At 38.9% G+C, this 22,132-nt stretch overlaps 2 protein-coding genes across 5 annotated transcripts in view; both read right to left on the bottom strand.

Moving 5' to 3' along the window:
• The window catches only part of LOC146486280 (uncharacterized), a 28,097-nt gene that overhangs the window by 3,724 nt on the left and 2,241 nt on the right, over positions 1-22,132 (bottom strand). For 2 of the 4 annotated variants that reach the window (XM_085099815.1, XM_085099818.1), the window contains exon 3: positions 21,176-21,884. The exons of 1 other annotated variant lie outside the window; for it this stretch is intronic. In XM_085099815.1, the coding sequence (XP_084955941.1) occupies positions 21,343-21,884 (542 nt within the window). In that variant the 3' untranslated portion in view covers positions 21,176-21,342. Of the gene's footprint in view, positions 1-620; positions 844-21,175; positions 21,885-22,132 lie in introns of those variants that run through there. One more of the 4 variants, XM_085099821.1, reaches the window with a different exon arrangement.
• On the bottom strand, positions 7,585-14,153 carry LOC146486281 (uncharacterized). Its single transcript, XM_085096088.1, has 2 exons — positions 13,637-14,153; positions 7,585-8,188 (listed from the first exon to the last, which is right to left on the bottom strand). Exons 1-2 carry the CDS (start codon positions 13,932-13,934, stop codon positions 7,875-7,877), a joined length of 612 nt encoding a protein of 203 aa, XP_084952214.1. The 5' UTR covers positions 13,935-14,153; the 3' UTR covers positions 7,585-7,874.

Raw genomic sequence — 22,132 nt, 5'->3', positions numbered from 1 at the left:
GAATTTTTCGTCGCTACTCAGCTATGCATCTGAGTGGAGAAAGACAATGTATGATAAGTCATTTTATGTAAGGAAACAGCGTAAGATTGCAGAGACAAACAAAACGTGAAACCATCGACCCTTCGATCTTTGGAACGAAAGTCTGACGCGTTCCGCTACGCCTCGGTAAACATGGCAAATGAATTGACACGGATCGGTTCTGTTTTTAAGTTTTAAGACTGAATAGAACTCGACACTGATACCTTTATTAGGTTTATCCTGATTTGTAAAACAGGCCCCAGTTGTTGAGGCCCGGTTAAGCTAATCCTGGATTAAAGTGAACTTTGATTCGATATTAAGGACTATTCATTACAGATTCTTCCAAAAGACTTTTGTCTCTCAGTTTTGCCTTAGACTTTTGTGTAACATTAGCTTCAAATTAGCTTTCAAAACTACTTTTAACGAGGAAGATGTAAACCTCGGTTACATTTAATCGTGAATAAGTGTTAAAACGCTTTCGAACAACCGTTCCCTGCAGGTTGCAAGGTAGTCTGAGGCAATTGGAAGTGGTAAAGGCAAAGCGCTTTTTTTTCTGCATCGATCCATACAGAATTGGAACTTTACATCTATCAATCACATACCTTCACTTTCCTCTATATCATTATTCCCTACAATCGCACCATTTTCCTCAAAGGTTTCGGCCTGATCAATATCTCTCAGCTCCGCTTGTATTTCTTTTGAGAAAGCAGCACAGTTGCAAGCTGCAATGAACAGAGCAGAGCACAGAGCTAATGAAATCAGCCCTGCTCTCAACATAATTACTGCTTTCCTGTGTTGATCAGCTCATCAAGAAATTGTGACTTTTCTTCTCGATTAACAAGCGCTTTTAAATGCTTTGTGAAGCTTGAAATATCAATCATATTGAATGTTTTCAGCTGTGATGGTCTATAATAAAACATAATTGCTTAAAAATAGAAAACTGGAGAGTTTCGTGGGAGGATGTACCTATCTGTTTGCGTACCGTGGGCGAACACTCGTAATTCTCTAAATGTTTGAGGATATCCGCACATTTTGAGTGTTTATTCCAATTTTTTAAAAATAACTAAGATGAGTCCTCAACTTGTTGATATCTTTCGTGTCTTAAGTACTCACTGGTATATCGGTGATGACTACTCAACGTAAAACACTTATATATCGGCAGAGCTCTTGATATTGGAACGAAATGACATATTCAACCAAGGCTCTGCGTTTAATGCCGACAAATGTTTCGTTTATTGGGGCCTTAAAATTTTTGATGCCAACTGAGACCCCGACTAAGACATTTTCTCACTGTCATGATCATTAGTGAGCTAGCCTTTTTCAGTAAACGGGTACTCACAAAAAATGTAATACATTTACATACTGACCCACACTATAAACCCAACCGTGCCGCGTGGGTGGCAGAAACCAAATTTCAAAAAGGTTTGACATACTTAAAATCCAGCTTTTTTCACTATATATTTGGAAATTGTTTTTCTAGAAATGAGCAATTAAGTTGAAAGTCAGTGAAATCTGTGCGGCGACTGCTCAATTAACCAATGATCGAGCAATGAAAACAATAATTTAAAGTATGTTGAATTTTCCTTTTTCAAGTGTTTTCATCATTGATATTCTGGAATTATAGTTGGTTAAGTATATTTGGTGGCTAAGTTCATAAATAGCAGCCATGTAAGGTAATGTCTCGAGTTCATTATAAATAACAATTAACTATTCGCCAAAGTGGAGGTTAATTTATTGGTTGATGTTTACCAAGTCGTGAAACAAAGAGGTGCCCAAATATCTCGTACCATTCACTGGCTATGAGAGCCATCCCCATTATTCATTCTATTTTGACAAATTGTCAAGAAACTGGCGCGCAAAATTCAGGGAAATGTTGCCCTAGTCCAGACATGTACTAAATTATTTCTCTCTAAAAAAATTCATCCATGAGGTGGCCACAACAGCCTCACTGAGTAGGGAGAAGTTCCGTGGCTCATTGTCGCTAAATAATTTAACTTCCCAGCCCAGTTTTTTTTTTTTTTAATATTAATCTTCTGAGATCGGAGAAAAAAATGGATATTTTTATAATTTTTGTTATTATTCAGTTATCCCTACTTTTGAACTATCATTGACACCTTCCTGAATCAACAAATCGTCTTGGTTTTCTATAATATTAAATAGCAAGCGGGAGTATATTGTGTTGAACGTTTCTTGGGCAAATGTCTAGTATGGTATGTCATTCCACAGTTTAACAGCATACCAAGAGACGAAATGCTTTATGAGGCTTTCCAGTCTGGAGCTCGAGTGTTTAAGACAAACGTTTTCAGCGGACTGGACATAATCATCGTGTAAAGTATATCGAATTGAATGCTGGACGTTTCCTAGAATAAATTCAAATTGTCTAATTTATTGGCTTAATATTACTATTGACATCATGCAATAAATTGGAACCAGGATCATAGTATAAAAAAATCAATGGTAGAATATTAGCATCTGTTCAATAAATAAAAAAAAATTATAGCAGGACTTTATTCTTATACGTAAAATGATAACAACATGACAGACTTACAAAAAGCAATTGCTAGTATAGGCGGGTAAGTCGTAACGTGTGTCTGATAAATTAATGATAAAGATGGCCGCATTGTATACAATACGACACACGTTAGGAAAAGCAGAACAGAGGAAAGGAAAGAATGCATAAATAGCAGTCATTCAGTGTAAAGACAAGAATTTAACATGTTCTTGCCTCCCATCAATGTGGCTCGGGTTTGATTCCCGGACTCGCCATGTGGGTTGAGCTTGTTGTTTGTTCTCGTCCTTGCTCCGAGAGGTTTTCTCCGGGTACTCCTTTCCAAAGGAAGTGCTAATATATCTGCAAATATTAGGGACTCCTTGTTCAGCCTAAATGTCATCTTAAAATGTATGGACATAGAGCATTTTCATTTATTGCGCACAAGGTGTGGAATGCCCTGCTAGCTGCCTGTCAAATTAAGAGCTGGCGGCTCGCCTAAGTACTTTTAAGTCCAAGGTTAAGACGTATATTTTTGAATAAACGCGCTCTCTGAATGTAATTATGACTAATGTTTGCCTACTTTTTTTTTGTTAGTTTCTTTATTAAATACTTAATTTCGTAGATACTGAAGGGACTAATGGATTTTTAGTGAATAGTAGAAGCAGCACTATATAAGGTAGAATTGTTATTAGTTATTATTATTATTATTATTATTATTATTATTATTATTATTATTATTATTATTATTATTATTACTAGTCCGTTTTTTTCCCTGACTCCTCAAGAACCGACATTCAGACCAAATTCCTAATCGATCTGGAGAGTGTTCCCAGCCAGTGCTCTGTACTAGATACATTGACACTTAAATAAAGTGATTTGTTTGATTTTATTTAATGCCTTCAATTCCTCATCCAAGGGAATTGAGTCACACTGCATGCCTAGCGCATGCAAATTGAAGCGATATTAAATGCTAACTTGTGAAGTGTGCATGAACAAGGTGAGATATTGCTCTGAATGAGGAAATTTACAAATTTTGGGGTTTGTAAAATGTATGAAAAATAAAATACTTTTCTACCTCATGAACAACCAGTAGAAATTCAAGGGTCTTTTACTTTTAATTCTATTAAAATATTGAGCCAGTAGTTTTACGCATTTGGCTAAGTTTAGAAAAAATATATATTGCGATGAATAGCAGCAGATCAGTACCTTTCAAAAACTCTATATTTACACTTGACCGGCTGATAACCTGCAGCTGCATTGTTTTTTTTTAAGCTGCGAACATTGTTCTGTTGTTCGTTCTTCTGTCCTCTCGACCAACCATGTAAGACGTTAAAAACGGTGCAGGTCGCCCAATAAATAGATTATTTACATTAGCTTATTTCTAACTTCTTTCTATCTCTTTGATAGTGTTGATATCATCAAATGCCGGAACCAAAAGGCAATATGGCAAATAAACATTGTTGACTGAAATATGACTGAAATATCGTGCTGACGATGATAATGCAAAAACACTTGCAATTAATGTAGTCTAATGTGTTTGGATTTTTGCAATTGATAGTGAGAATAAAGTGATTTACACCAGTATTTGAGTTAAGTATGAAAAAATATTCCCTGGATGGTGCAATGAGTTTTCGCAAGCGCATTTCAAGATAACAACGGAGACACTTTCTTCCAGAAATAACCAGCAACCTCTTTGGATTTACTTGCGTGAGATTGTAGTCATTAATAAACTTCCTTGAAGTCGATACCAGACAAGCAAGAAATACTTACTTTACAAACACGCACACTGAGAACACAGCCAAGCTGCCGTGAGGTATAATATACCTCACATTGCTGGATGACAAGGAATACGTTGAAAACATCCGGAATATATACCCAATGTTAAGAACGAAACTTAAAAATGTGCAAGAGACACGGTTATTTTGGGAACTGTTAAAAATGGAGTTCAGATCGGCAACCATTGCGTTCACAAAAGGAAAGTGTAAATTAAAAAATAAGCGAGAATCTGAAGTTGGGAAACTATTGGATGATTTAGACGTCAAAATTTGCCAAAGCAACGACCTACAAAACATCAATCGCGAATTAAGAATACATGAAGACTTAAAAAAGGAACTGCCTGAACGACATACTAACACAAAGGTAAAGCGGCAATGTTTCGGTCCAAATGTCGGTGGCTAGAAAAAGAAGAACGTCCGACTTCTTATATTTTCAATCTGGAGAAAAGAAATTATAACAGAAAGACAATTTCTGAGCTTGAATTGGAAAACGGAGAATTTATATACAACGAGAAAAAGATTTTGTCGGCAGTACAAAATTTCTACAGAGACCTTTACACATCAAAGATGTCGGGAACGCAGTCTGAGTTCGATCACTGCACTCAAAATTTAACAATTCCTGAATTATTGAGTGATGAACGAGATAAAATGGTAAGAATCCTAACATTTGATGAATGTAAAGAAACAGTAAAGTCCTTTAGCAACGGAAAATCGATTGGTGGAGATGGATTTACAGTCGAATTTTATAGAAGCTTCTTGATATCCTAAGAAATGACTTGGTGGATTCTTTGAACACTAGCTGCTCAGGAAAAAGGTCAATTATCTATTTCCCAGCGTAGATATCTTAAATGGGGCTACAAATGCAATAAATTGGAGACAGGATCGTGGTATAATAGTTCAATGGTAGAATATTAGCATCTGTTCAATAAATAAAAAAGTGAATGATGGCAGGACTTTATTCTTATACATAAAATGATAACAACATGACAGACTTACAAAAAGCAATTGCTAGTGTAGGCGGGTCAGTCGTAACATGGGTCTGATTAATCAATGATAAATAAATTAAATGCCTGAACAAGGTGAGATATTGCTCTGAATGAGAAAATTTACAAATTTTGGGGTTTGTAAAATGTATGAAAAATAAAGTATATATCCTCACAAATTCAGACAAAAAACTTTGGACAACAACCAGTAGGAATTCAAATGTCTTATACTTTTAATTCGTTTAGAATATTGAGCAAATAGTTTTACACATTTGGCTAAGTTTAGAAAAAATATATATTGCGATGAATTGCAGCAGATCAGCACCTTTCAAAAACTCTAATTTCACTTGACCGGCTGATAACCTGTAGCTGTAGTACGGTTTTTTTAGGGCTAGGAACATTATTCTGTTGTTCGTTCTTCTGTCCTCTCGACCAACCATGTAAGACGTTAAAAACGATGCAGGTCGCCCAATAAATAGAGTATTTACATTAGTTTATTTTTAACTTCTTTTTATCTTCTTGATAGTGTTGATATCGTCAAATGCCGGAACCAAAGGCAATATGGCAAACAACATTGTTGACCGAAATATGACTGAAATATCATGCTGACGATGATAATGCCAAAACACTTGTCTTTGGATTCTTGCAAATTGATAGTAAGAATAAAGTCATTAACACCAGTATTTGAGTTAAGTATGAAAAAATATTCCCTAGATGGTGCAATGAGTTTTCGCAAGCCCATTTCTGAGATAACAACGGAGACACTTCCTTCTAGAAATAACCAGCAACCTCTTTGACTTTACTTGCGTGAGATTCCAGTCATTTGCAAGGAATACCTTACTTTGCAAACACGAACACTGACAACACAGCCAAGCTGTGTTGAAAATATATTATACCTGGCTGAGAAACTAAGGATCCATTTCGCAAAACTCCCGACAAGTTCTCGGACCCGAGCAACAATTCCACTCTTCTATATCGATTGGGGTCGGCTGTTTTCACCACAAATCAACCCAGTATGGGCTATCCACTCGATTAGCCTTACAGTTATTTAGATTTTCCAAACTTCTTGACAAATTTTTAAGTTCATCTTTTCTTTAATTTACATTAACCCTTGTCAGAGTAGATATATTTTATAGTTTGTTGCATTATCCTGTTGTAAACAGTCAAAAGAAGTTGAATAAAGTTAATCGAATCGAATTGAATTAAATTGAATTGAATTGTGGTTCTTAACTTTGTGAAATTGTCAAAGTTCGATTCTAGTCTCGGAATTATGTAAATCGGATTTCTGATAATGAACATTGTGCACGTGTAAACGCTTTTGGACCCAAAATGTTTTTGGAGTTTGAAAAAGCACGGAAGCATGCATTTGATCCTAAGCCACGGAGCCACGGACAATTGTAACACAATGGATTAAATATGAATAACATTGAATTCACTTGTATGACGTTGAATCTATTCTGATCTTTTTCTGATTTAACACAGTACCCGCGTTGACTTTGAACATTTATATTTTTTCGAAGGTAAACACAACAAACAGTTTATCGAGTATAGTTTACCATAATAATTGATTGCTCAAGTGACTTGATGTTTCCATGGAAGCAACATTTTGACAGCTTGGTTATTTTCAAATCAATTTGGATTTATTTAACCTCTTTATGAGAAATTTTAAGTTTTATCCTTTACTTCTATATCTTTTCGCGATTTTGATTCTTGTTTATTAATATTGATACATTTGGAACTAATTTGGACGGATTTCTGCGGGTTTAGAGATATCGAGAAATCCAAGATGGCGAATTTAAGGTGGCTGCTAATCTCGTACCCAAAGTCCTCAGGCTCTTTGGCCAGCGGTTGGTTATCAAGAGAGACTCTGAGTTACTGGAATTTTATTACCGCAGAATTTGTGTGGTAAAACAATGCAAGCCGTTACGGGAAAAGCCAATCAAAAAATTTTAATTTTTTCGAGTTCTCCAGAGTCTCTCCTGGCGACCAAAAGCTGGCCAAACAAACTGAGGACTCTGGTTACGAGATTGGATGGCTGCTATAAAGATTAAAGTACGCAAAATTTCTCACCTGATTCGACGTCATCAGCCCACTTTGCGGGCCTCAATCCTTTATTCTCGTAAAGTTACGCAACCGCTTGGCTCAAAAAGGCCTGGCTTGGCTTCGAAAAGAAAGCCTGAATATATTCAGGCTTGAAGGGGATTCGAACTTATGACCTCTGCGAAACTGGTGCAGTAATTTTATATATAAAATGAGGTATTAAGCTCACTGGGACTGGTCATTATATGAATTTAAATACCCGCTTAAGTAAGAGTTATTTGTGAGTCAGACTCAGGGAAAAAATGCATCTTAGAGTTGCTTATCTTCAACGGACTTTGGTGGTAGGAGCGTCAGTGGGTAGGACAGTACGTCCCGTACTCGACGGGCCACCAGTAGGCTCGGCGGCCTGCCGGTAGGGACGGCAGTAGCTCTGGCTGTTGGCTCGGTGGTAGTGCAAGGACGAATCCGTCGCACAATGATATTTTGTCTCTCTTTTCTGCAGCAATGATGCGCGAATGGGCTTAAAAGTGTTCCTCTTCATCTTGGCGATATCGAGATTATTGTTGGTTACCACCATCCTAGAAGTCTCCAGAGTCCACGGCCCCTTCTTCGTTGCCACCGTTCTCTTAGCCCTCTTCCATGTCTTCCTCGTCCTTTTGATCGCCTCCTTCGTCGAGCTATCCTACTAGGTCTAATTCTATATGCTTGAGAACGTCTGCCTCTTCTACGTCTCCTGCGACTCCTGCCTCGTCGTCTCCTAACTGGTTTATTTCTAAGGCATCGACGACGTCTCCGGGAACGTCTGCCTCGTCTTCTGCGCCTTCTGCGACGCCTGTCCTGTCGTCTCTGAGGATCTTCACTTTTCAACAAATCTTTTCGTTCTGTTCAAATAAAAATACCCGTTCTTATTTCATTACATCACAGCGACTTTATTTATGCGCCGATTTATGCCTGGATCCAAGGCTTGTGTCAAAAACTATCAGGATAATTTGTATCAAGCAAACAATACTCTTCACCTGGCTCTTCTCGCTAGTTTAAGTTCGCAACTTTAAGTGCCCCTAACCCCTAAAGTTTGCTTCAATCAAAATAAAAATCTATTTAGTTCTAATATTTTGGCCACAGGACGCCACTTTGGTTCTCGGTCGAGAATTTAGGAGAATGGGTCTAGTTGTGGTCTGTGATGTAAAACAGGGAAAGCATTGTTTGAGACTCGAAGAGGAAACTTAGTGCGAAAGTGGTGTTTGTTGAATGGTCTAAAACGCCAGATAGATGCGTTGTCAGTGTTGTAGCTAACTGCAGCAACGCTTTGAATGCAGAGAATGGTATTTTTGTTCTTACAATTTCTTTCTTTTTCGATTTGCCGCCTAAAGCGAGGAAGCGACTCAAAAACAATGGGGGGACTTCATGAAAACAAATTAAAACTAGCTCAATAGAAACCTACGAAGCAATCAGTAGCACTCTGTTCGCAGCACTTTAAACCAGGGCCCAGTTGTTTAAAGAGCGGATAATTATCTGTTATCCAGCGGATAAATGACCATCTCGTGTATAAAATCGACTTATATTAGATATTTCGGTTGTTCGACGTTTGGATCGTGCAGATCTGTTATCCAGCGGATAAATCACCATCTCGTGTATAAAATTTATCGACTTCATCTCGTGTATAAAATTTATCGACTTATATTAGATATTTCAGTTGTTCGACGTTTGGATCGTGCCATCCACCCATTATCCAACGGATAAAATTATCCACATCAAGGCTTTTCTGTTTTCCAGCGTGTTAGTAATTGACTGTAATTTTGTTTTTCCATTATGTTCTCGTGCTCGTCTTGTCCCGCCTCGACTAGCTTTGTGGCTATTCGATGCGGGACAAGTCCCGTATGTAAACTGAATTTATAAAAAATAAATTGTTGTTGTTGTTAAACATTTACTTGAGCAACTGAAACAACTGGAAAAAAACTTTAAAATGCAAGATCTACAACACCGAGAAAATCGCTAACAACAATTCATCGATGTTATTGCTGACATTTTGTTTCCCTGAAAAAGCACCCTCTGTTGTCGTTGTTTTAAATTTACAAGGTGTGGTCAAGTCTACGGAAAGCTTTCGTGGAGATAAAAAAAAAAAAAAAAAAAAGATAAAATGAAGCATTTTTTGACAATCACTTGACAAACCACATCGATCATTGTACATGTAAGTTGATCACTCAGCTCAAAACATTACCTAAGGCTTTCTAAAAATTTGAAATAATTATTTAGGTAATGGGGCGGGAAGAAAAGAAATCAAGCAATACTTTAGGTTAGAACTACAGGCTTACCGTTGATCACCATATAACACGTCATCAAAATTTTAAGTCGCGACAAAATGCAAACCACCGATGAAAACAGATCTTTGGATTACTTTATTCGTGGCGTACTTGTTATTTTATCATTTCTAATCGTTTATTGATGAAAAATTGTTATGCTGGTAAGAGAAAGAAACTTGTAATACCTTACGGCAAAACGCTGCGTGTGTTATGTCCACAAATATCACAATTTCCAGGCAAAGAGCCGACCTTTTGAAGTATTATGGCAAACTCTTCACAGACGCAGAAAAAAAATGGTTACCGATCATTTCGCCCCACGGTTTTATTTCACTTAAGCGGCCAGTTCACTAACGTCTTATATTGATATAGTACAACTTATATATACACAATCAGGGAGACACGGGGTTTTTTTTATCATTTTTTCTTTTCTTTCTTTCTTTTTTTTTTTTTTTTTTTTGTTAGTCGTGAAACTTGGGTATCAAGTGGGACTGCTCCCTTCTATTACATTGTAAATTCTCCTGCCACTTTCTTACAAACTCGTTAAACCTTCAGTAAAGTCTAGTATAATTAATGTATATTGAGTTCAAATCCCGAATTTATATTTCAATAAAGAGGTCTCGAAATACCTGACGCTTTAAAGGGACTTAACATACCTGACGCCAACGCACCAAGCTTATACTTAGAATTTCCGTCTATTGCACTTGGTAGCAGGAGGTTTCGATAAACTTCATAGCAACAGAATTGAGGCACTGGGTTCTTTAAATTTGATCATGAAATTGGGAGCGAATTTACTACCACAACGGGGCGAACTCGGTTAAATGTAAGGGTCGAACTCGAAATGTGGGGGCCAACTCGACACGGGACGAAACCTCCATATTGTGATCAGGTGATGTCCGAGGCGTAAAAACTACATAGTAGAATCCACTAGTTCATTGTCATTCAGTCTTCTCTCAATTTGACTCTAGTTGGATATTTCCTTTAACTTCCTTTCCATACTGTTTCAACCACCCCTCGTCTGCAACAGACTGCCAAGGGCTCGTCAGCATACGCCATCCGAGGCTCTCTTGACTTGGTGAATATATTAATTACGGCTCGCAATACGCCATTTCTGAGTTGCTGTGAACCTCATTATGAAAGGGAGGCTAAGACCGCTTAACTGTCTATACTTTCTATACTGGAATAACTAAACGGTCTACCCAAAACACAAACAGACTAGCCACTCATATCGAAGTGGAGCATAAAATAGTTAAACAGTCGATTCAAAGTACGAATAGCTCACCCTTCATTTGCAATGAATGTAGAACAGTCAAAACGAGAATGGACTAGTTCCCGATGTTCAAACAACACATTGTAATCGCAAATGGTACAGCGTAACATGCAATGAACTAGCGGTGCGCCGGTAAAATAGCTCAGCGTAATGTAGAATGGTTGGCCATAGCATCAGATGACATAGCGTTGAATGAAATACCTCAATATAGTCTGTTAGTGTTTTAGCTAGTCCGTTTCGTCTTACACTTTCCTCTTCCAGTATAGAAAGTTAAACGGTTTGTGCTGTTGCTGTGCCACTTTTTAATTCTGTGCTATTTTGTAATGAACACGTGAACCATCTCTTTTTTTTCCGTACCGTATGAAGAGCATAGTTTTTATTATGAAAATTAGTTTTCAATCATATGCAAACAAAACTAATTTTTATATGAAAAACTTTGCACTTAGCCTCGCTTTAATAATGAGGTTCACAGCAACTCGGAAATGACCTATTATCTTTGGTGAATAGTGTGATCTACTAAAGTCAGAGGCCTCTGAATCGATGGAACACTCCGAATTTGAAATGCTTGATGATATTTCTTACTAGAAACAACTAAACAAAGAAGAACAGTCGAACGTACTTGAGTTTTTGCATGGAATATCACAGGGAAGATCATCACAAAGGAAGAAATAACCCGGTTCAACGGTTGACGTCATCAATTGGTTAGGACCCAGACCACTGACAGTGCAGTAGTGAACGACAGCATAGCGATTTGAAACGTCCGTAGCCGCGTGAGGATTTTATGAATTTTCTTAATTCTTGTTTTAATCTTCTCAAAGTTGTTCATATTTTTAGTTCGTAATGCATAGAAAAGTTAAGGGGTTAGGGGCAGTCAGTTTTATCAGCTACATAAAAAATCAAATAAATTCCCTTAATACAACTAGAAGCTGAATGCATTATTAGCATATACCACACAAGTAATAAGTACTTTTCGAGCGCGCTTATTGGCTAGCTCGGAGGTGATTAGCCACGTACTATTCACCTCCGAGCAACCGAAGAGAAACAAGATGGCTTCCCGTTTCGCCACGGCTACTTAAAGGGGAAGTATCATGGGGTTTTGATCTCTTTTGTTAAAAATGGTGAAATAAGACTTTCACTTTGCTACAAAATAATTCTAGAACAACGAGAGGAGAGAAATCAACTCAATTCTTGACAGGAACAACTCGTACTCTGTTCTAGCGCATTTTGGAAACAAAAATACGAAAACTTGAAAAACATTAGCCTAACATTTTTCAAGTTTCAATCCATTCTGACCTACTCTGTCTCTGGCCAGAGGCACTAATCGACAGTTTTATTGCACTGGGGTGATAATTTATAACAAAACTTGACAATTATTTTGTTTTTTTGCTGTCATACAAACATTTTTGGGTTTTGAAATGACATCAAATTTTCGTGATACTTCCCCTTTAAGAGGAAATTATTTCGATAAAAGAGGCGGCCGTTAAAAAAAAAAATACATAAATGGCAACAAAGTTTGGTTTGAAGGCATTAAAAGGTATTTTTTTTAGTCTTTTCAACCTCATACTCTAAGGCGAAAAATGAAAACACAATCCCTTGTTTACGAAAACTGCCGAGTACTAAAATTACAATGAAAACAATGAAACATCTAATATTTTTCAGCATGGTTTCAACAACAAGACGAATTTCACAGAAAAATTAAAGAAATGTTACTGTAGGAACTAAACAGGTGTCTCCAAAACTTATATTTCTCTGCAAGAAAGTAGACTGCAAGCAGTCCCTTTCTGGTCAGTCGAGAGGGTGCGCTCACAGCGCAGTGAGACTGGAGCGAGGAGAAATTATAAACGAGAAAAGCCCCACTCCGCTGGTTCCCCCCCTTTTTTTTTCGCGCTCGGCTATTTTGCACGACCTCTCGAGTATCCAGAAAGGTAGCAAGAAAGCGAGACGGAACTTTCTACAATAAGAAATTGCTTACCGCGTGGCGCGCGGGATTTTAAAATTTCATACCATTTGTTAGCCTCCCACGCAGACGTTCTTTAGGGTTCGTCACGCGTTCCTGCCCCACGAACGTTCGTGGGGCAGGAACGCGTGACGAACCCCTAAGAACGTCTGCGTGGGACTAACCATTTGTCGGTCAGAAATAAAATATGTTTTTGGTCCGCTAGTTATTCAGCTTTTGTGGTATGTACTAAAACAATTATTCACCTCAGTGTCGGTGAAAGTGATGGATATTTACCGAGCCGCGAATATCCATCACTATTCACCTCCACTTCGGTGAATAACTGTTAACTACCGAAATCAACACAACCACTTTAAAATGGAATATTATTGCATACGTTCTTGTATAAGGGGTACCCAATCTCTAAAATCCATATCCGTTTCTGCATGTAAAATCTATACCCGTTTCCCGCCTTTCAGAGAAAAATGCATGTTTACAATCTATATCTTACTTCCGCACGAAACGGCTCAAATAGTCTACCTTTTGGCGCCCCACATACCTATACATTTGTTGGGTTTCGTGGCAGTTATTATTAATTTTAAGAAAAAGAGCTCGAAGCAACCAACTTTGGACTCAAGGAAAGTCATCATATTTTGTTTTTGTGTTCAATTCTACTCTAGCTTTCCCGCTATGATATTATTTCTGGCCTTAATTCAGTCCTTCTACCTTAAACAAACCGCCCAAAGCGAAAGGTTAATACCATATAGATATCTGTCGTTAGTGAATGAAAACAGGTGTTGTTTACTTGATGGTTGTCTATACGTACCTTCAAACTGCGTAGTTTCGTCTTCTAATTCCACCATGTTCCCCCAGGCTTCGTCTTCATCTTCGTCTTCAGAGTCTTCTGCATCAGCATCGCTTTCGTCTTCGGCATCTGCGCCATGCTCAGCTACCCTTTCGGTTTCGTCATCATTATTCACTGCAATCAAACCATTTCCCTCCAAATTGTCTGCTCGAACATCTCTTAGCACCGTTTGCGTTTCTTGTGAGAAAGCCATACAGTTGGAAGCCACAAAGAAAAGAGTAGAGCAGAGAGCTAATGAAATCACCCCTACCCTCAACATAATTTCTGGTTTGCTGTGCTGTTCAACTCACCAAGAAAGCATGACTTTTCTTCTCGATTAACAAGCGCATGCTGCTTGAAATATCCATTATATTGAATGTTTTCACCTATGATGATCTATAATAAAACATGCTTGCTTAAAAATAGAAAACTGGAGAGCTTCGCGTGAGGATATACCTATTTGCTTGCATAAGTTTGAGCATACAATTGTTATTCAGTTTCCCGACGTTGAAGGATATCTGCACGTTTTAAGTGTTTATGGGTCTCTTAAAAATAGCTAAGGTGATTCCTTAACCTATTGATATCTTTCTTGACTAGTATCATTCACATATCGGTGATGACCAAAAACATGACACAATAACATATCAGAGCTCTTGATATTGAGACGAAATTATATTCATACCAGTCTGAGTCAAATGTGAAGGTATTCCTTTAATGAAGTCATACATTTTTGTAAGCTAACTTAAATATCAAAACTATAAGACTCCAAGTAAGACAATTTGTTTAAAAAGTTTTAATGCAGTTTTTGTGGGACAATACCTCAATTTTCCTCCTGATAAAAGCCAACGGATAGTTTGCTAAAATTGATGTTGCCACGACCTCGATGAATCATATTCGGAATGTTTTCGAGTGTATTTGCGCATGAATGAGGCCCTATTTTTATGGTCTCGGGTACCCGAGACAACTCTTCCTCTCGAAACAACTTTACGGAGCGCCTATATAGAGTTGTGAGTTCTAACAACTGTCCCCCGCTAGCACACCAGCCTCTCTCGGGACAGCTAGGCGGGTTATAGGCTCGATTTCCGCCACTCCCTCGGGTAGTCGCGGCCTCATTTCTCCTAACAGCGGCGGCAAAATGTCGGAACGAAGGAAAGGATTGGCAATCAATATTGTGTGTTTACTTTCAAGTCTGACCGCAGTATTGTCGATGGCTGTTGATATTTTCATGGCGCTACTTTTGCAACTGAAGTCTCAAAAAGAAATGCTAATAGCTCAAACCACGAGACATAATGAATCTGTCTGCCGAGCCAGAGGAAACGAAAACGCACTGCGCCAAGAAACAGGGTCGTAACATGGTATATGGGCTCAGGGCTCAAAGCCCAAAATATGACTGGGATCAGGGCTCAGAGGAAAGGGCTCAGGGCTCAGAAGAATTGGATCAGGGATCACAAGGCTTTTGAGCTCGAATCAGGGATCAGAATTGTCACACCATAAACGCACGGTAAAAAATCTCTTATCACAATATTTTTCCGCGTAATAAGGTTTCTGTCCATAGAATTTCCTGGCCGACGTACATTTCCTATTCTTGCTTCAGGCTGGAGGCAATTCCTTCCACTTGCCCTGAGTATGTTCAGAAGGAATGTGTCGGCACAATTCCTGATAAACACTCGATCGCAGTACGCAGTTGAAACGTCGAGACCTACATCATTAAGTGACTACATCGTGAGACAAACGATTACACTTTTTCAATAATACATTACTGTAGACCACTAACGCCTGTCAGCCAGAAGGAGGAAAAAGATCTCAATGTCAAAAGGTATGTCCGCTGCCTGTAGATTCAACGGCCCACGTGAAATATTTGGTTGCAAGAGACCGGACATTTATTAACTGGACAATTTATCCGAGCAAGTAGATATTCGTACTGTGCAGGAATTGGAAAGCTAAAGGGAGAGCTTCGTTCAGACGTTCCTTACAGTGCTGTTAATTCCACTGGGGACCAACCACTGTTACTGCTGTTTGGCTAAAATTATACTGATTTATTCGAATTTCGATTCTTATGCTTTCTTCTGATTTGCTTAAAAACATGCCTTGCTCGTATGATCATGAGCAACACTAATAATAAACCTTAGTAAATACTCTTGATGGACGTTACATATGAAAAGCTCAAGTTTCCGCCGCAAGCGGATCTTTCAAGACGTGTGATACGCGAAGGGAAGTGGCCTACTTTTAAGGTATAGATTAACAATAATGCACAGGGGTCAACTCATCTATATCTTTAAAGCTATGATAGAACTTAAACTAAGACTTAGAGTTTGTTTTTCTCATCATCCCATTCGAACGTGTTCTATATTTTATATATGGACATAAACGAAAATTTCTGAGTTGAAATTGTTTAAAAAATGGATGGGATCATTTTTTTCATCAGGGCTCAGGGATCAACATTTTGGGGAAAATGGGGCTCAGGAATCAAAATTACGGCAAGAAAATAGGGATCAATGGGTCCCGGATATACCATGTTACGACCCTGCAAGAAAGGCTCGGGCGTACTGGTAGAAACCAGGTATGACAGATCATTTCCCTTTGGACGCCATTGTTTTTGGCATAATTGGTCTCCGCTAACCTAAAACACATGGGCTCCAGAAACAACGTGAGCCGTCTCGTCTCGGGTAGGCGAGCCGAAGTGTTCATATGAGAAAAAGTTCTCCCGCCTGACACGGTGAGGGTAAAAGGCGGAAAGAGTTTGAGGAATGGTATGTGTAATGGCGTGCGGAATGGCATAATTATGCGAAATACGATTTACGCGGGGAATAAATTAACTGAAGAGCGCATCCTGTTTTCGCGCCAATTTTATAAGAGCAGCAGTTTTTTCGATGTGACGGACTATAAACAACCAAACAACAGATCGAGGATTAGAAAATATACGCCTGGGATAGAACATGTCCGGATCGCTGGTTAGGAAGTGACAGTGAAGAAATCGATGATGTTTCGCATTCAAGGAACTAAGAATAAATTAAATTTCTAGTTGACAAAAAGAACGTGGCAGCGAGTAGCCTAGACAAAAAGCAACACCAGACTGGAGAAATAACATCAGTCTAAGGCCAAAACTATTATGTGAGAAATTTTAAATTTAAACTCGGTCATTTTATCGGACTCTTTGACGGTTACAATTTGTACAACTCATGGGAAAAATATGTTCTACTTTTTCTCACCTTACATTTTCGTCGAGCGACGATTACGCAAGTCACTGTTGAGCTGCTGAGCTAGCTACCGAGCTATTTTATACGGTAGCTATAGTTCAGTTACGCGTTATCGAACTAAACATATCCGTCTTTAATTAAGGTCTTTCAGTGCCAGACGTCCCGACCTAAAATGAGATTTAAAAGCGAAAAAGCCCCAGAGCAAAAAAGCAGATGACAAGTATGGTGTCTAATTATCGACACTGGTTGTTTGAAAGGTTGTGAAACTATTCTTATCACAAATGCATTTTGGTCAAATTGTTGTTCATTTTCCCGCTCATGATAAATGAATCATCGAGCATACAGGGTATGAGAATTGATCTTTTACCGAGGGTTTAAAAAAAAAAAGAAAAAAAGGTTTATTATTTGCCCTCGGTAAAGGATCAATCTTTGTCCTGAGAAGACTTTACGCTGCCACGTTATTTTTGTCAACCGAAGTCGCATGGAGTAAAGTGAACATGAAATTTAATTTACTACGGATTTACTCATAGTTCCTTGAATGCGAAAACTATAAACAGTTTTCATCGCTTTCTTTACCCTCACTTCTTCCAAATCAACAATCAGACGATCAAATCCTCGAATTGTTGTTAATATTTAGCAAGAGTCCGCAGCATCAAAAAAGCTGCTGCTCTTATAAAATTGGCGCGAAAACATGACGCGCTCTTCAGTTAATTTATTTCCCGCGTAAATCCTAATTTGCATAATTATGCCATTCCGCACGCCATTCCACATACCATTCCGCAAACTCTTTCCCCCTTTTACCCTCACCGCGGCTGACAGGGTTATCCTACCTGCTGATCGAAGCGAGACAACTCGCCCACCCGAGTTGTCTCGCCCCCTGAGATTCTACTGTAGAAGGTTGGTTGTATTTTTCAAAGAAATGAGTGAAAAGCTAGCTCGGCCAGCAGGGTAAGTTGGGTAACCGAGACCATATAAGCCCTGACTCTTCGATACTAATATTTGGGTTATCACAGACATAGAATCGAAGGAACAGTTCTGTCTGCAAAGTTGGTCCAACAAAATCTTGTTCGCATATGGCTAGCGTTCTTTTCTGAAAAGAGAGGCTGAACTATGACCAGACACGTTGAAACAAGCAAAACAAATCTAGCAGTAGACCTCTAAGGGCATAAGAACAACAGTTACTAAACAGAGATAACAGCAGGTCAAATAAACAGGCAAAAATCACAGAACACATAACGACGAAATGACCTGTGAGATCAAAATGCGACAATTAAACACGACCAAAATCCACCAGATCTTCATCTTAACCTGCGTGCTACAACTATACAAGAAGCTAAATTAGTTGTAAAACCGCGAGGAAAGCGGTAAAAAGTGAGTTGGAGTTGTGTAATCTTCCAAACTAATTTTACTCGTGATCAGAGAGTGTCTCGATGGAATCAATTCTCTCTTTCAGCAAAGGCAGGTTTCAGCGTTCACGTTCCCTCGCTCTCTCGCTTCTTTTCGTTGCTTCTTCTCATCTGTATTATTAACCTTCTTGTCCAGACTAATCCAAAGTTCGCACCCAGTCAACGTTGAATTTAACCCAACTTCTGACGGTCTTTCTAGAAACAAAGTGTTTTTTTACACATTCAACCGTTTTTAAAATTTTATTTAATACCAGGTCATCCCTGCTAACTTTAACTACGATGGTCTTTCTTTGGATAATTTCTAGTGCTTTCTCCTTGATTAATTTGTTACAATCGATGGCACTCTTCCCAAAAACAATCCGTCCACCTTTAATGCAGAACCCACGATCAGGCACAAAAATATCTTCAAAATCACTCACATTCACAGGAAAAGGGTGCTTTGTTTTACAATTCTGGTCCACCGATACGGCGACGTAGCAACAGTAGTAATGGATTTGGTCACGTGAGTGAAAACGATCTAAGCCTGCCGAGTAGCTGTGAATCTGGCAGGCCAGTCCATTTCGCAAAACTCCCGATTAGTTTTTTGGACCCGTTTGGGGTCGGTAGTTTTAACTTTAAATTAATCCATGTGGTTCTTAACATTGTGAAATTGCCAGAGTCCTAGTGTTAGAGTTATTAAAATCGCCTTTCTCATAATGAACATTGTGTACGTGAAAACGGTCTCGGACCCGAGATGAGTTTTTGGATTTTTGACAAAGCACAGAAGCATTCATTTAACCTTAAATAACGGTCCATTATATTACAGAACTAATATAAAACTGATTAACTCACAAAGAGCCAGCAATTAACTTGCCTGTTATTTACATTTTTTTTTAAAGTAAACACCACCAAACGTTATTTTGGTAGAACAATTGATAGTTCACGTGACTTAATGTTTCCATGGCAGTAAGACTTCGTCAGCGTGTTTATTTTCAACACTTTTTTTAACGTTTATCCTTTCTAACATTTTTACACCATTTTGATTCCCATCTACATTAGTTTTAATAAATATTGAACCATTTTGAATGGATTTCTGCAGTTATAAATTAATAAAGAAATCCAAGATGGCGGATTTAATTTGGCAGCTATAAAGAACTAATGACACAATGTGAACCTCAAAGGAAACAGTTTTGGACATACTATACAAAGGGAGTGAGGTTAATCCACCAGGCTCAAAAAGCCTGGCTGGCTACTACAAGGAAGCCTGACATTTGTTTTTCTATATCCATGTAAAGCATACTTCTAACTGGAGTTCGTAAATACAGACGTAACCCAAAATTGAAAAAGGTTAATGCCATCTTGTTTATAATTGCTCGTCTAGATCTCAACCATTCTTTTTATATAAGAGTACCTCTGGAAGTTTATCGTACTTGACGGTAACTTGTTTTCTAGCTTGCAGCCTGTCAACAACTTGGCGACTGCATGTTTGGGGTGTTAACGGAGGAGCAATCAGCCGAAATATATAAATAGTACTGAGAATTCCACTTTTAACTAGAAAAAATCCCAGGAGAACTTTTCATCTACACTAATCTAAAAAGTCTTTGTGCGAGCCTGTGAATTTACTAAAACATTTTGTGATTTCCAAGTCCAGATCGTGTCATTCACCGGCCGATATTGCCAACGCAGTTGGGAGGTGTTCGTCTATTTTTCGTTTCTGTCACCATTTTGATGGATAGTTAGCTATTGTTGGTGCCGTGGAGATTGTGCGATGGGGCCATCGATCTTGGGGCAGCAGTGAAAACACTGAGGGTGAGAATTCATTTCATGGAATTAAAAGGATTGCCTTTTTTTGTTTCTGTGTGTGCAGCTGCTTAATTTCTTCATAAAGATTTTTTTTTTTACCAGCTTTTAACCACGTTGAAAACGCAGACGTCAAATCTTGAAACTACTTGATTAAAAAAAAACTGAAAACTGACGCGGCTTGGAAAGTAAAGATAAAACACCTCTTCAGGAATACAAGTTTAGTTTGACTGTGTACACCATTGGTATCTCAAATTAACTTCAAATATGGATCTTCTTTAATACCAGAAAGAACCTTCATTTACCTTCGATCAGTATAAACTGCTGGTGGGGCCAAGTAATAAGACACGATAAACCAAAACATCGAAATTGAACATAACATATTAAAAATTCCAACTGGAAGGAGGCAGATCTCTTGACTAATTACGGATGTGCCCAAGGAGTTGACTGACTTGAGGCTACCGAGAAGCAACCTCAGCTAGCGACCAGGGGCGTATACACCTTTGTTAATTTATGCCAGGGTGTTCAAGTACTAGTAAGAGTCAAACCTGACGCTTGATGACTCTCCTCTGACCCTTTCAAGGCCGGCAATTTATCCACTCGGCCACCCTGTTTGATTTAAGCAAACCAAATAACATAACGCGACACTAAATGCGCCATGGTGCGGATTCACAAAGCCCTTCTTAGTTAAGATGCATCCTAAGTAATGTTCCTTAAGAACAGGCTATTGTCAGGGCTGATGTTGCAAAACACCAGTGAAGTACTAGGTGAGCTTTCGCGTAAAAATATGATATCTTCACACGCGAAAATAACATGTCACCTTCACGCGTGAAAAGATCGCCGCTGCTATGGTTTCATAATAAATGGCGCCTTTTGCATTGATTTGGTATTTCATTAGTGTTAATATAATAAACAGAACATTACATGGCCGCTTGGAGATACGAAATTTCTCTTCTCGTGTTGAAAAATATTTCACTCGTTTGCTCCGCACACTCGTGAAATATTTTTCAACATTCGAAGAGAAATTTCGTATCTCCGCGTGGTCATGTAATATCCTCTATGTATATTGTTAAGAAACAATACAATACGATATATGTGTTAGTGGGAATACTACTAGACAGAGAAGTCAGGCACCAAAATGCAATCAAGCTGCTGAAATTTTATTTCCAAATGTTAGTCCTACATTTTAATTTGTGTTTCGAAGACTACTTTAGCGTTTTCTTTATTCCTTAAAACTTGTCATCAAGCAGTTCTTTTAAAATCTAAGCCTGGTACATCTTTGATTCTGGTTCAATGCCGAATGAAATTATTTTCGAGCAGTAGGTGCGTTAGTGGGTCCGTCAGTAGGTGCGTCAGTAGGCCCACCGGTAGGTCCGGCTGTAGGACCGGCAGTTGGTCCGGCGGTTGGTCCACCGGTTGGTCCACCCGTTGTTCCACCGGTTGGTCCACCGGTTGGTCCACCGGTTGGTCCAGCGGTTGGTCCGGTGGTAGGGCACGCACGACTTCTAGGTACAATGACGCTTTGTACCCCGTCTCTGCAGCAACGTTGCGTGATAGGGTTAAAAAGCGTTCCTCCGCATCTCGGCAATATCGGAATTATTATCGGACGCCACCTACGTCTACGCCACAGTCGACGCCACGGTCCACGTCGTCTTCGTCCTCTACGGCCCCTTCTCCGTCGCCTCCGTCTTCTTCTCCTTCGTCTACGTCGTCTCCTAGTCCGTCTATTTCTACGGCGGCGTCGTCGCCGTTTACAACGTCTCCGGGAACATCTGCCTCTTCTGCGCCCCCTGCGACGCCTGCGCTGTCGTCTCCGAGGATCTTCACTTTCCAACAAATCGTTTCGTTCTGTAAGACAAAAAAGAAAACAAACAAACGACAAAAACGCCTTGTTACTTCATTTATAGTACTGTGACTATATAGTACGCCGTTCCAGAGCTTGTGAGCTTCAGAAATTCAAGGACTGGGGGAGAGGGGGGAACCTGGTTTCTAGAATCCATACCCGTTTCTGTAAACCCCATCCCGTTTTCAGACTTTCAGACCAAAATGCATGGTTACAATCTATTTCAACCATAGACCGAAACGGCTACAAGAAC

The sequence above is a fragment of the Pavona decussata genome, unplaced genomic scaffold (assembly GCF_977016875.1).
Source record: "Pavona decussata unplaced genomic scaffold, jaPavDecu1.1 SCAFFOLD_21, whole genome shotgun sequence".
In the NCBI taxonomy this organism is placed as follows: Eukaryota; Metazoa; Cnidaria; class Anthozoa; order Scleractinia; family Agariciidae; genus Pavona; species Pavona decussata.
Note: the sequence above shows the minus strand (reverse complement) of the source record. Positions and strands in the feature narration are given on the sequence as shown.

Bases quoted from the DNA above. Each gene is read 5' to 3' on its own strand.
- LOC146486281 (XM_085096088.1), bottom strand. From the start codon at position 13,934: ATGTTGAGGGTAGGGGTGATTTCATTAGCTCTCTGCTCTACTCTTTTC. The intron at 8,189-13,636 runs GTACGTATAGAC...TTATTTGAACAG, and splicing joins CGAAACTACGCAGTTTGAAG to AACGAAAAGATTTGTTGAAA.